The 16,531-nt window shown below is 33.8% G+C and overlaps 1 protein-coding gene across 1 annotated transcript in view; it reads right to left on the reverse strand.

Annotated features, from left to right (window-relative positions):
- Window positions 1–4,562: 4,562 nt before the first annotated feature.
- LOC114333511 (juvenile hormone esterase) overlaps window positions 4,563–16,531 on the reverse strand; it is an 81,244-nt gene continuing 69,275 nt past the window's right edge. Inside the window, exons 10-11 of the mRNA XM_028283396.2 lie at window positions 8,598–8,739; window positions 4,563–4,814 (exon numbers count right to left, since the gene is read on the reverse strand). Of these exons, the coding sequence (XP_028139197.2) occupies window positions 4,628–4,814; window positions 8,598–8,739 (329 nt within the window). The 3' untranslated portion in view covers window positions 4,563–4,627. The remainder of the gene's footprint in view (window positions 4,815–8,597; window positions 8,740–16,531) is intronic.

Genomic DNA, 16,531 nt, shown 5'->3' on the forward strand with positions numbered 1-16,531 from the left:
ACCCATACAAAAATATTTTGGCCGATATTAACTGGTAAATTTCTGTGAAATGGGTTTCAAAAATAATGAGATTATTTGGCCGCGTCCGTATTATCTAAATGGTCGTTAGTACAGGTTGCCGATTTTGACAGGTTGTCGTTAATACAGGTTTTACTGTAATACCTAACATTTAACTAAAATAAAAATTTATTTCATGAGAACTACGTAGCTAATTTTTTTGGGCTTAAATACCTTTAAATTCAATAAATATTTTATAAACTGCACTATGTCACTGTAAATTACTGTTAATTACAGTAATTAGGGCAAATTTTAACGTTTTATTAGTTGGATTGTACAAACTAGTTATATGTTATGCTTAAACTATGATCACATTGTCTTTCAGACCGAAAGATACCTAATTATGGGATATATCAGATTTCAGAGGTAAACTGCACTATGTCACTGTAATATACCATTAATTACAGTAATTAGGGCAAATTTTAACGTTTTGTTAGTTGTGTTGTACAAACTAGTTATATGTTATGATTAGAATATGATCACATTGTCTTTAAGAGCGAAAGATACCTACTTAATGGGATATATAAAATTTTTAAAATATTCAAACTGTTCTACTGAAAAGTTGCTTAAACATACGTGCAGTTTACCTCCGAGGCGAGGTCTAGATATATGGATTATTTCAGACCATATCTCTCAAACATCTGGACATGACTGCGGCCTTGTTTATTTGTCCTCCATGATAACTTGATAAGTCTACACCTAGATATTTGAACTGGTTTAGCTGTTCTATGGGTTTCCCCTCTACCACGAGCTTGCATCTATCAATCTAATTTACAATCAAGATGCAGTAGATACATTGTAAATCCCAAATCATGATTTCCAAAGTTTATACGTTGCAAATTATGATTCGGGAGTGCTCCTAGTGGCATTTATCGTATCTTGGTTTATTTATTTCGACTGCATCTTGATTGTAAATTTAGTATAATTGGATCTTTAATAATGGTGCATAATGCATTTTGTTTTCTGCGTAGATATGTTCATGTTGAGTTGTCGACATGCTTGGTAGAATCTATAAAGTTGTCTTTGTAGGTCATCCTCATCCTCTACAATCAGAGCTGCATCATCCACATAGCACACTATACTGATTATACCAATGGCGGTTCTAGTCCGGGACAGGGGGGCAGGTGCCCTATGTTTTTACAGGACTTTTGTACTATAATCTTCGTTAAAAAGGCTCATTATCTTGTTTATTCACCGGTTGTGTTTCCATGCCCTCCCAGTTTTTTTGGTCTAGAACCGCCACTGGATTCTACTGTGACCGAGTCTGTATCCTAGTTGTAGCGATTCCATATCTTCTAGTATCTCATCCATTAGCATATTGAATAGAAATGGTCTGAGGCTGTCTCCCTGCCTGATTCCCCCTGGTGTTGGTATGTTGGCCGTAGTGGTGTCGTTTGTTTTAATTTCTTACGTGTTTTTATTGTTCATTTGTTTTATGACTTATGTTTTATGATACTGGCACACAACAGTGTGTGCCAGTATCCTTTTTTGCTTCATTTTCTGTAATATATCACTATGTCTTTGTCAAATGTTTTCGTTAGGTCTACGAAGCAAATATATGCGAGTTTGTTATATTGTATAGACTTCTCTTTCACTTATTTCATGACAAATGTTGCGTCCGTCGTCGATCTGTCTTTTCTAAATCCTTGCTGTTCCTCTCTGTTCTTTATCCGTGATCCCAATTTATCCTTGAGTATGCCTGTGAATAACTTTATTGTCGTATTTAAGAGAGTTATTCCTCTGTAATGGTCAGGACATGATCTTTGTCCTTTCTTAAAAATCGGTATTGTGATACTGATGTGCCAATCTTGTAGTATTTCTGCTCTGTCTAAAATTTTGTTAAACAATATTGTGAGACAATTAGTGAATTTCTGTCTGCCGTTTTTTTACCACGTTTTATATACTTTGCCTGTTCTTTGTTTGTCTCTTTGTCACTTTCTCCGGGAAAAATCGTGTAATCGATTTTAAACATACTTTATCCCGACTAGCTAGAAATCTGAACTTTTCAGAATAGCTCAGAACTGGATGACAATGCAATATTCAACAGCTTTTATATGAATCCATTTAGTTTTATTTGGAATTTTACCGTCCATTGTTGAGAAAGTGAATTTGTGAAATATTTTATTCTTTATAAATTTTCAAATATGGCGACAAGAAAACATTGTAAGCGCGTTTAAATTTGGAAACCAAGTAGGCAATAAGCATAAAAATTTATAAAATATATTTTGATGAATAAAATAATTTCTAATATTTCTGTTTTATTTTTAAATAATGATTTTTTGGCATATACAGGGTGTCGAGAAACTCTACCGACAAACGAAGACATGAGATTCTTCAGATAATTTTATAACAATTTAACCCAATTCACCTAGCCTGAAAATGCTTTCTAAGGGAGCTAGAGCTCCTTGAGGATGGCGTCTTATAATCAGTTTTTCTTAAATACTTCCAGAACGCTTCGAGTTAGAAAAACTAAAATTGGTTAGCATATTTATCTTCCAAAGATAAAGCGATCCCATCCATTGCGAATTTCTAGTAAAGGTCATGGGCGTCCGTTTTGGGAAAGGCAACGGATATTTTATCGTATAACTTTTTTGTCGTTAACTTTGAAGCATTATTGACTCTGGATTATTAAATTGCGAGGTATTCTAGTATTAAAAGGTACTCTTGCTTTAAGTCGGCAGGATACACCGTTTTCTAGAAAAATCGATTTAAAAATTTTTCGTTTTTGACTTTGAAAAAAATTTAAAAAATTTGAATTTGAAAAAAAAATGAAAAAAGAAAAACGGTGTATTTTACCAACTTAAAGCAAGAGTAACTTTTGGTACTAGAATATCTCATATTTCAATAATATAGTATCAGATATGCTTAAAACCCTTTATAACGGTACCAAAGTTATTTGAAATTTCGATCTAGTTTACATTTGTAACACTTTCGTTACACCCTATATATTATAATCGTTGGGACCGCGTTATTGCGTGGAATTGGATTTGTGAGTTATTTTCGTTCTCACAGTGATCGAGTCGATAAATTCTTATTTCCTCGCATGATGTGTGTTTTTGTTGATCGTACGGTTCTTAGGATTTTTAGCGGTGAATTAGATCATCCGATATTGTTTTGTATACGTTATCTTTTGCCATCAAAGAATTTTAATGGTTTTTCCAGACTGAAGTCTGAAGTTTTGTTGATAGATAGTATCCATTAGACTCGGATTACTGTCGTACCGACTTTCAAGCTGTGGGAAGTGTTTATGTTATCTCATAAGTGTTTGGAAATAACAGCTCAGAGAGCACACGTGTTGAATTTGTTACTTTAGCAATTTTCTTTGGGAAACGCGAAGCTTTGGCTGATGTCGTTTTATAATTTGGATTCGTCAAGAAGAAGATTTATGAGTTCAGAGGGTGTGGCTAAAAGTATGTCAAGCAACTTCTTATTGGCAAAGATTAAATTTATTGAGTGTTTTGAATCTGTAATTGGTTATTGAGTTCTTGATGGGAGTGAAGACTTCTGATTTTGAGAGGGCGTTGATTTTTAGAGATTGGAGTTTGAGGAGATCGAGTTAGTCAGTTATGTTAAAGAGTTCTGTTAGAGGAGTTCTATTGTAGAGGTCATGGAGTAGAGTTCAGGAGAGACCTATCTCTAAGTTTTTTTTTGCAATTGTATTGCAGAAATAATTGTGTTTAGTTAGTGTTTACTACATCATGGCTTAAACTATCTACAGACCACCGCGTTTTCGCCGTTTTAAGCGAACGCGATATCTTTGTACCACTGTTGGTGCCACCGTTCTTTACAAGCAAGTAGAAGTTAAGAAGTTTTCTTTTTGTGTTTTCAACACCCTAGTTAAAGCACGGAGTTGCTTTCATTTTAGTATTTTTGATCCAGTTTAATCCAGTTAAACTAGATAACAAGATTTTTTAAATATTTTTGTTCGAGTACCTAAGTGCTAATTTATTTAGACAATGCTGAATTTTTCTTTAAATTTTTTTATGAACTATGGTTTCATCAAATATGTACTGTTGCTGTATCTATTAATATTGTGGAGTGACTTTTGTGATGTGAAATCGCGCCTTGGACAACCACAGGAAGATTCAAGGACAGTGAAAAATTTTTGGTTCCCTTGAGGTAACCAGTGGCGCCTAATATTTTATTTTTGTATTTGACATCCCTATTTCGATTTTTCTTTCATTTTTTTGAAGCTATTAAGAGTATACTATAACATCCCTTAAGAATCCACAACCCTTAGATCTCTGAGACTTGAGCGACCGTGGCCATGTTATTCATTGTGTAACATCCCCTTATGACATATCAACATGTTGTCAAAGTTCTATTCCCTTTTCATGTTATACCTTTCAAGCCTATTTTCCATTTTTTTTTATTTCTACATCAAATGTGCATTTGTTAAATATTTTAACACAGCAGGTACGTACGTATCTGTTTTATTATTTTTAATTATTTTTCTTGATGTGTAGGTTATTAATTAATAGGAAATAAATAAAACACCTACACAGTAAGCTTAATAATGTTATGTATTATAGGTATAATAAATAATGTTGTTTAATACTTTAATGATTTTTTAAAATGTGTCATAGGGTTTTACGGCTTCATTTTCATACACATTTACCCAACCGTCATATACGTGTTTCTTGATATCTTTTTTTATTGTCAACGTTTCATTTATATCCAAATACTGAAATTCGTTTGGTGTTACCTTCGGCCAAGATTTTATTCCTAGGAGTTCGGTTTTATCAGAAACAGGATTCCTAGAATAAGAAAAAAAAACATACAATTATTTGTTTTTAGTGAAAACTGGCTGGACTAATGTGACTTCGCACTACACTAAAATTTTAAACAAATTTATAATTACGGTCGAACCCGCTTATTGGAATAGCCCTCGTGCCAAGCAAAAGTATTCCTATAACCGATATATTCTAATAACCGATCATTAGTGGCTAGTAAAACCGTTTCGGGATCTAAAATTTCTATTCCTTAAACCGGAATATTCCTATAACCGGTATTCTAATAAGCGGGTTTGACTATTAAATAAAAATGGGCAGTATAGAGAATTAATTGAAACAACAATAAATGAAGACAATAGAAAATCACAACACATAAACAACAGAATAAAAGCCGGCAACAGATGTGTTTATGCCCTTCAAAACCTTTGTAAAATCGAAATAACAATACGTACAAAAATACAACTATTATGGGATTTCTATCTCAAATCATTGCAATATCAATATCTTCTACTCCTCCAAAGAATCAGCAATTCTTCGTATTGGATGATTAATGTGGCGATGTTGACTATACCCGAACCCTCGGGTCTTACTTGTGCTTTCTAATTTATACATCACGTGGTGTTATCTCTAGATTTCCCTTAATAAACACATTCTTAATTTTATCCTACGCTATCATTCCACTTATATTATCAATCTAAACATTCTTAATTTCGACACATGCATTATTTGTTCCTTTTTGTTTTTAACTGCTCAACATTTAGTTCCGTACGTATGACCATCGCTGGTCACCAGCTATGACGTACCATGAACTACCAGGTGGTGAGTGCGTTCGAATCCTAGCCCGGTGTACAAAAACATAAAGAGGCTAATGTACTACGAGTAGATACTACTACTACTACTACTTGTCGGTTTATAACGTTCTCCGCCATTTTCCGACTTCCAATCGCCACTTCGTCCGGTTGTTCCATAGGTCCTCTTTTACGGCCCTCTCTCTCAGCTCGTTATTTATTCCTTCGCTCTAACTTTTTCTCGGTCTACCTGGTTTTCTCTTTCCTTCTGGTTGCCATTTTAATATTTTTTTTGGTATTCGTTGTTCATCCATTCTTTGTATATATCCGAACCAGATAAGTTGTTTTGTTGTTAGGTCATCTGTGATTGTTCGTTTGATTTCCATTATTTCTCTAATGCGTTCGTTGGTAATCCTTTCTCTTCTAGATCTTCCTGCGACTCTTCTCCAAAAATCCAGTTCCGTTGCTCTCAGCGTTGCCAGTGTTCTTTCTTTCAGTGGCCATACCTCACAGCTGTATAAAATGATACTTTTTACTATAGTCTCATATATCCTCTTTTTATTTTCTTTGCTGATGGATTGGTCCCATAAAATGCTGTTTAACATTGTGATGGCTTTTCCCCCTGACGTATTTCTCTCTGTTATGGCTTTGTCTAATGTTCCATCATGCGAAATAGTAAACGAGTACCTAGATTATAATTCTAAATAAACGTGCAACTTATAGTAGAATATTCTAGAGTCTATCGGCCTATGGTGAAGTAATACTTCTTCTTTAAGTACCGTGCCTGAATTTTTAGGCGTGGGTAGGTTCCATAACAATTTGCCGATAACGTTCTCGATCTTATCGATTCTCGATACAACATACAATACAACAATGGAGACCGTGGTTAGGAAGAAGAAGTAGAGGAAGGCCACAAATGAGATGGGCCGATGACATAAAGAAGTTTGGAGGACACAACTGGAAACAGGTGGCGCAAAATAGACAACACTTGATTGAATTGGGGGAGGCCTATGTCCAAAGTTGGGTTACTGAAGGTTGAAGAAGAAGAAGAAGTTCTCAATCTTGTGCGGCATGTAACAATTTATCTGCTGATAAGCCAGTCCATTGACAAAGGTTTCGGAGCCATGAATATTTCTTCAGACCAATTCCTCTTTCTCCGTCGATCTTTCAATTGAGCATTAACTGCAGCGTCCTGTATCTGCTACCTCTCATTATATGCCCCAGATATTCAAGTTTTCTCTTTTTTATCATCTTGGTTAAATCACCTTCGCCTTGACCTACTCTGTTTAAGACTTCTCTGTTTGAAATGCGTTGAACCCAAGATATTCTGAGCATTCTACGATACGACCACATCTCAAAGGCTTCTAATTTGTTCATCATGTTAACCTTCATGATCCAGGTTTCACATCCATATAGTAATACAGAATACACATAACATTTTAGGAACTTGATTCTTAGTTGTAAGTTCAGCTGAGAGTTGCTCAGAATAGACCTAAGTTTCATAAATGCTCCTCTTGAAATTTCTATACGAGTTTTAATTTCTTCATCCGGATTTAGTGTCTCGTTTATCCAACATCCTAGGTATTTAAAATGGTTAACTTTTGTTATTGGTTCATCACTGACAATTGCATAGGGCCGACGTCTTGTTTACCAACCATAAGTAACTTTGTCTTTGCTGCATTTATGTTAAGTTCGTTATTGGAGCATTCTCTAGTGACTCGATCTACAAGGAATTGAAGATCTTCGATATTTTCAGCCATGATCGAGGTGTCGTCTGCATATCTGATGTTATTAATAGTTTATCCCCCGATTCGAACTCCACATTGTCCTTCCAAGTCTTCATTAAAAATTATTTCTGAATATACGTTAAACAAAGTTGGGGATAACACACAACCCTGTCTGACACCTCTTTGAATGCAAATTTTGTCTGTTTCTTTGCCGTCTACCAGAATAGAAGCTTCTTGATTCCAATATAGATGTTGTAAAAGTCTCAGATCTTTATCATCTATTCCAATCATTTCTAGATATTCAAACAACCTATCATGTTGAACTCTATCAAACGCTTTCTCAAAATCTATAAAGCAGACGTAAATTGGTTTCTGTACTTCCCATGATCGTTGAAGTAATGTTAACATTGAGAACAAAGCTTCCCTTGTTCCCAATCCTTCTCTGAAACCGAATTGTTTGTTTCCCATTGTCTCTTCACATTTCTGCTTGATTCTATTAAAAATTATCTTAAGAAGTAGCTTGAGACAGTGGCTCATGAGACTAATTAGTCTAAAATCTTTACATGATGATGTATTAGGTTTTTTTGGGAGTGGAATAAATGTACACTCTAACCATATCTGTGGCATCATTCCAGTCTCGTATATATGGTTATAAATGTTTGTTAGTTGTGAGACATTGTCGTCATCCAGAAATTTGACCCAGTCTGATGGTATTTGGTCAGAGCCTGGAGATTTCCCATTTTTGCCCTGTGTGATGGCTTTCTCTACTTCCGCTTTTAAAATACTAGGAGCAGTATTCGTATACTTTGTGTTGTTACGTGGTGGCCTCGTGTCCAGGAAGAGGTCTTTTATATAGTTAGTCCATTCTTCCTTTTTTTCATCCAAGTCGAGAATTATTTTACCTTTGGAATTTCTTATAAAGTGAAGTAATACGGTAAGAGATAATGGCTTGCAGATTGGTAATACTCTTTCATGGATCCCTACAGGAAGGGCATGACGTATAATAGTCAGTGGTGAAGAGTGAAATGTGAGTAGTGAAGTGCGTTGAGACCCTGGAAGGCCTGAAGATGACGTCAGATAGGACGTCGAAAGCTCTTTCTAGAGAATATCGACGCAGTTCAACCCGGAAACCTGGTGAGTTTAATTGCAGTATTATTTCTTGTAATGATATTGATTTTAGCTAGAAAGGTTATAAATATATGTAATTAAAAGCGTTTTAACATCGAATTTATGGCTGATCCATTAGACAGCCCAGGTGTAACATAAAGCGAAAAATTTAACAAAATACTTACAAAGTTTTTGCAAAATTTGTAAACAGGGTGCGATATCGGTCACTTGTCAGAACGTCTGGTTTGGGATATGAATTTAAATTGGAGTTGTTCAAAAAAGCCCAAACGTACATCTCGTCATCTGAATGACCGACTTTGTAAGCACCTAAAATAAATTTAATTATAAACATAATATTATGGTAGGTGAGCCCAATCGGGGATTTTTGCAGTTACTCGAGCGCGTCAGATTATTACATGGGGAGAAACCTTGTACCCTGTAAATGTACCTCTACCATATATTGGCTCTTAATACAGGGGAGTTCGTTAAAGGACGTCCGAAAAAAAAACTATTCTTACAAAAATTCCAAATTATCAGATTTTCCCCGCGATATTTCGCGAAATGAACATTAGATCGACAAACTGTAAAATACACCTATTCAATATTTTTACAACATTGTTTGCAAGATAAAGTTTCAATGTGACAGTGTGTTAAAAAACCAACGATTCTGTGAGTACAAAATTGCATTATTTATATCTAACCATAAAATCAGAAGTTAAAAGGCAATATTTTATCGATTTCAATCCAAATTATCGATTATCGACAACAACTTTTTGCTGATTCAAGTAATTAGGCTGCCGTCTAATTTTGTTAAGAGGCCAGGTCCGGCTTCAGATCCGTTGTTCCAATGCATGTAAATTTTCAACGGGACGATGGCTGAACCGGAATTAGCTACTACTTCACGAAATACACCGACTACGTCACATATCTCTTACTCTCATGCATTAAACAGTTTTAAACATCCTTTAAAAGACCAAGGTATCATACTTTCAACCATACAAGGAATACAAGTTTTCGAATATGTAAAAGCTGTTGGATCATTAGTACAGCCCAAAAACGTTATTTGGGCATCCAGAATCGCATCTGCATCTACCTCTCGTCTAAATATATAGTTGACCAATTTCTTAGCTCCCACAAACATGTAATTATTGACGGCAACCAAATTGAAGTAAGAAGATTAATAACTCCTGCCCAGAGATTAATCATATCAAGTGTATGTCCTACTATACCTAATAGCATAATTGAAGACCATCTAAAAACTATGGGTATAAAACCCGTCTCCAACATGACGTTTCTACGAGTAGGCATGCAAGACCCGGAATACAGCCGCGTGCTTAGCTTTAGAAGGCAAATCTTCATAAGTCCTTTAGAAAATGCATCGATTCCTGACTCATTCCTAATTTCATTCGACAATACATCATATACAGTGCTAGTCAAAAGTCCGTACCCCCCCTCGTATCTTTTGAACGGTTATACCTATTATAGTGAAATTTAGAGGGAGGAAATAAACGGACGTAAGCTTCTTAACTAGTCATGACAGGTGACGTAATAGTGACAGATGACGTTACAGAGCCACTGTGACCGATAATTTTAAATGGGACCTTATGGCAAGTGATACCTCGTTTGAAAGGTATTGAAAATACCTATTCAGTCATACTAATTTTGTTTGAGTTTAAGCTAATTTTGATGAACAAATAAAATAAATATAAAATTGTAGTTTCGCATTTAATTAATAAAAATTCAAAATTCCGCCTATGATTACTTGTCAAACAGGTTGACGTTGACGTAAAAACTACTAGAGAATTAAAAAACGTCAACTCTTTTGAAAAAAAATGCATAAGCGGACATTTGAATTTTTATTAATTAAATTCGAAACTACAATATTATATTTATTTAATTTATTCACCAAAATCAAAATCAACCTAAACCCAAAAAAATTAGTATGAGTGAATAGGTATTTTAAATACCTTTCAAACGAGATATCACTTGCCATAAGGTCCTATTTAAAATTATCGGTCACAGTGGCTCTGTAACGTCATCTGTCACTACTACGTCACCTGTCATAACTAGTTAAGAAGCTTACGTCCGTTTATTTCCTCCCTCCAAATTTCACTATTGTAGGTATAACCGTTCAAAAGATACGAGGGGGGGTACGGAAATTTGACTAGCACTGTATAATATACATTTCCATAGACGGTTTAAACTGCTCCAGATGCAAGACGGTCGGACATCAAGATTCTGACTGTCCTTCTTTATCATCATTAAGTAGTCCAATTAATCAAACGGAAACTGACCATCCAGTGAACGTACTCAACTCTGCCAATAAAGAATATAGCCAGCCAGAAGAACAACCACGGAAAGAACGCGAAGAAGGTACCCAGACATTAAAGGAACCGAAACTTAACATCACAAAAAATCACGAATTAACATAAGCCACAAACGACCAAACCACTTCCTTACAAACAAACAACGAACTACAGATTTCGTCACAACCACAAATATCCCAAGATTCAGTAATTGAAAGCGATAGAAAAATCTCTGAAGCTATTCATGTTACTAAAAGACAAATTTCCACTTCTCCCGAAATCCTTGAAAATGACCTACCTCCTCCCACTACTGAAAAACAAAAAAATAAAAAGCCTAAAACTCAAGATTATATTCCAGATATTCTCAATGAAATTAAAGAAAAAATTGAAAATAGAAGCCCTTCCTTCACACTTTCTTTTCATGAAATATGTGATTTTCTGTCAAATTCCCTTCACTCAAAACATCCTGAACTTATTGCTAAAAATTATTCAAATGAAAGCGATGAAATCAAAGAAATTCTAAACTTTATATATTCTCAAACACAAAATAAAAGTTTAAAAAACAATATTACCAGATTGAAGAAGAAACTACTTCTAAGCAGTCTTTCTTCTACTGACGAAACTGGGGCCTAGATTCCGTGCACTGTAAATATCTACAGTCGCTTTCTGTCGATGGCAATTGTCATGAAAATATTTGAATTTTTAGTTTTAATTCAAATATTTTCTTGTTTTACTAAGTGTCACTTCAGCATCAATTAGAGTATAACCTAGCAAAACTAGAAAATAATTCAATTAAAGCTAAAAATTCAAATATTTTCATGACAATTGACATCGATAGAAGACGACTGTAGATATCTACAGTGCACGGAATCCAGGGCCTGGATTCCGTGCACTGTAGATATCTACACGTCGCTTTCTATCGATGTCAATTTTCGTAAATATATTTGAATTTTTAGCTTTAATTGATTTTTTTCTAGTTTTGATAGGTTATACAGTCGAACCCGCTTATTGGAATAGCCTTTGTACCAGGCAAAAATATTCTTATAACCGGGATATTCTAATAACCGATCATTGGTGGCTAGTCGAAATAAGTGTACCGAATATACGTAATAATATTATTTACATACTATGCCAATGTGTAGTTTTATATACTATGCCAATATTATGTAGTTTTACATACTATGCCAATATGTATATCATATATGTACCTACATAATCAGTATATGTAAATTTTTTTAGGTCTTTTTACGTCAATAATACAGTAGTGTAACTACTACTTATCTATGTATGTGTTGAATACCAAATTACATTAAATTATGTAATTGAATGAATAAAGTAGCAGTAGGTAAGTAATATAAAATATATGCAATATGTAGATATGTAAATATTCTTATTAAAATGCATAATATGTAACAAAATTACTTATTTTTTCTTGAGAAATTATCGGTAATTATAGCTTTTTTATTGTCAATCCCTGTGGTCATCCTTAATCCATTGGTTGAATGGAACCTTTATTGGCGGCAAGAAATGGATGAATTTAACAAAGCCATAATTCACATCTTTCAAGCAAATAGGTAAATACACAGAGAAACGACACGCCTTTGATCTTTCGTGGCTAAGCCGACAGCAACCAGAGCGACCATCGAAGCAATAGTCAGTGGGCATATCACACAATTTAAATTCGTAAATAAAATTAAACATTTATCGTTCATTTATGATGACTTTCAATAAATATAAAATATCTCACCGAGAAAAAAGTTGCGTACAGGGCCGGCTTTTGTTGGCATTCTTTATAATAATGGAATTATTTTTGATTTACAAAAGGTTGCAAATATATCGCACAATGCAAAGTAATGGTGAAAATCATATGGATTGGAACCATAAATGAAAATACCTTTTTGTTTATCCTGATTTTGGCATTGAAAGACCAATAATAAAATATATCTATTTATTACGGTAGGTGTGACATTCACTGCTTGTTTTTGGCTTGGGCTGATACAAGATATAATTTGTTCGTCGAGGTATTTCCTAATAAATTATATTTTTTAATATAGGTTATCGAAAAAAAAAACACAGCCATTGTAACGGCCACGGAAATGTCACAAACTCTGAAAGTTCCAATTCTCTTTGGGTGACAAATGTTCGTGATCGATAACAAGAAACTTTATGTTGAAATTGAATGTCAATATTGTTCTTGTCTTGGAAACGTATCAAAAGTACATTTTTCCTTTAAAGTCGAATATCGGAGCAAACGAATAAAAACCCAAGAAGAACTGTAAGATTATATTTCTATAAATATAAATATGCAACAATCTAAACAATAATCAAAAAAGTCTTATACGAATCGTTACAATTACACCGATTTGTAACATTACATACACTACATACATTCAGTATCATTGTAAATCCAAGATGCCCACCGCTATAAAATGGCAGATTACATATTTTTTCACAACTACTTCAATATGGGTATCAAATGAAAGGGCTTGACTATTAATAAAGAGTTCATTATAGAAAATCCAAAAGGGCCGCCAAAAAAAAAACAGAGTTTGATTCGTACAGCCGGTATACAATGAAAATTTACCTGTTTAGCAATAATATGATTACAGCGGTATTGTTTAAGAATCAAGCTACAACATATTAAGAAATCACTTAAATCGGCCAACAGGTTTAGGAAATACGAGATATCAAAAATGACCAAATTTTTAAATGGGCTGATTTCTATGCACGCAAGTTTATTTCTCCCTCGCTTTTTTGCGGCACTCCCCATCGGCTCGTGCCAACAAACTTCTGCGCTCGTGAGAAATATGTGTTTTTTCTCACTTGTTGTACAATATACTATTTTTAACTGAAATGTACACAAACCTAAAACGATAATCTTTTTTGGTGGTTCTTGAATATCTTCACCGTGGTCAATTATATTGCTTATATTGCATGGAAATATTGTAGGTACTGCGTCAGGGACTAATGTTTTTCTTGTATTTCCTTTTAAAATAAGCTTGTCTTCAAAGTGCAGTTCACAAATCCTATAACTATTATATAGTGAATCCATTTTAAATAGCAAATCTTGTCTGTTACAAGCTTTTATCCATGCTTGGGCACTACAAATGTTAAACAAAGAATTTATAGATTTTTAGATAGAAAGATATTTTTAAATTTTATGGACTATATATGGACTCTGATATATCTTTGGAGCAAAAGTATGAAGACATTTTACATTTAATTCTCTCCATGTTTCATAATTTGACAATTTTTCTTGAAGTTGAATTTTATCTCTGTATTTTAAATAATAGTAATAATAATAGTTTTAATATTTTAAATAGCTCTAAGCAGTACAAATATTGCCGAACGTCAAGAACCTAAAGCTTGTCACGCACGGGGACCTATACTATAATATTCAGTGATAAGTGCGCTAATACCCGAAAAAATAACGCAAAAAACGGAAAACATAATACGTTGTGAAAGAAAATACAAGACTACAATATAATATCGATGTATCCACCTTTGTACCTTTGCATCCACAAAAGACATGTTAAACTACAAAATCGTCTATTTTCTTTGTTTCTAAAGATATCAGGTACATTCAAAAAACAAAATGTTAACAAAACATATGACTACAATACGATTTAGATGTATACTCCGATCGATATATTTAATCTTTGTTATATTTAACGAATTAAAAGTTGGCAATATTTTTGTATACTGCACTGCAGAAGGTAGATAAGTATTTAATTTTTTCATAATTTAATGTAAGTTTGTTAATTTACAACCGTGTTTTTGCAATTTTGAAGTCTTGTTCTTCTATAATTTTAAGATTTTCAAAATTATCGCCCCAATTATGTCTCCAACAATTTTTAGTTTGAATAGTATTTTTTGCGTCGTTTAAACCAGATCAGAAATTGTCGTGTATATAGAACTCTTTATATATTTTTATTTCATAAAAATAGGATATCTTGGAATGCGATGACACCCGGACAACATCTGTTTTGACCTGGTTGGCCCTTTGCAGACTTGTGTCTGTTATGACATACATGCACTGACACCAAATTTATTATTTTTTGAAATATCCGTTGCTTGGCAGAACGAAGTTTAGTTTTTTTATGCATTACTTAGGGGTAATGTATACAAGAAAATGAATCACTTTCGTCATGATTTATTATCAAGAATGTTTAATCAAGTCAAATTAAGACTATTAGAAACCTAATAACTAATATGTATAAATTATAAAGCAATAACAATTACCTGTTATTATTCTTAGGAAATCTAAATAAACTTATTCCTCTTCCTGTCGCAGAGAAACATCCGTGAACCACACACGAGTAACCAGACATTTTAACTATTATGTATAATTATTATATAAATGCTCAAACAAACTTGTTAAGTCGAGTATTTACCATACATGCCTACGGACTATCGTAAAACAACCAGAGCGACCGAATTAGCTGGAGTTAGCATGTGTTGGGAACACTTAAAGCAACCAGGTTCGCGCATGCGTCTACAAAAACAGTACACGTTTTAAGTACGGTCGTGACGCTTCTCTTAAATACTCTCTGGGTACTGCTTCTAAGAATTTTATAGCAGGCAACAGTGCCTTTGTGTAGACAAATAAAAATTACTTTATGACCCATGCATTTTTCGGCTAGATCGAATTGGTAGGTATTGTACTCGTAACAAAGTAATAAATATTTATTACCCTAATAATATCTAATCCAGCACTACAAACCCTTGACGACTGACCATAATACCAAACATAAGTTAAATTTTTATGTAGTAAATTGTAAAAAAAATATTCGTTGACTTGTAAAATATGCTAATAAGCGGTATTATCTAATTAGAGCCTATTCCAATAAAAGGATAAATTTATTAAGGAGTAAATGGAAACGTTTCGGGAACTCGAATTTATATTCCATAAACCGGGATATTCCTATAACAGGGATTCTAATAAGCGGGTTCGACTGTACTCTAATTGATGCTGAAGTGACACTTAGTAAAACAAGAAAATATTTGAATTAAAACTAAAAATTCAAATATATTGGCATTGATAGAAAGCGATCGGCGCGATGTCAATATATTTTAATTTTTAGTTTTAATTCAAATATTTTCTTGTTTTACTGTGTCACTTCAGCATCAATTAGAGTATAACCTAGCCAAACTAGAAAATAATTCAATTAAAGCTAAAAATTCAAATATTTTTACGAAAATTGACATCGATAGAAAGCGACATGTAGATATCTACAGTGCACGGAATCCAGGCCCAGGGCCTGACTACAAATCAAGTTCTCAAGTAAATAGTTAAAATGGCCAATAATACATTCATATTACAGTGGAACCTCAATGGTTATCTTACCCATATATAATCCATCAAGCTTCTTATAAACGATTATCTTCCTTTAGTCATATGCATAGAAGAAATCCATTTCAAACATCAAAATGTGACATTAAAAAATTATGTTCCTTTTCTAAGAAACCGAGTTACAGATCATTCAAGCGGCGGAACAGCAATTTTCGTAAGGGATGGCATAGAGTCAACCGAAATACAACTGCAAACAAACCTGGAAATAGTTGCAGTGTCAGTCACCCACAAAATGAAAATTAATATTTGCAACGTATACTTACCTCATCCTACTGATTTAGATATAACTGAACTTAGCAATGTTTTAAACCAAATTCCACACCCAAAAATAATATTAGGCGATTTTAACTGTCACAACAGTACCTGGGGAAGTAACAAAACCGACAAATGTGGTAATCTCTTAAACAATCTCATCGACAATTTAAATTTAGTGTTACTGCACACTGGCAAATCTACTAGG

The sequence above is a fragment of the Diabrotica virgifera genome, chromosome 2, assembly GCF_917563875.1.
Source record: "Diabrotica virgifera virgifera chromosome 2, PGI_DIABVI_V3a".
Classification (NCBI taxonomy): Eukaryota; Metazoa; Arthropoda; class Insecta; order Coleoptera; family Chrysomelidae; genus Diabrotica; species Diabrotica virgifera.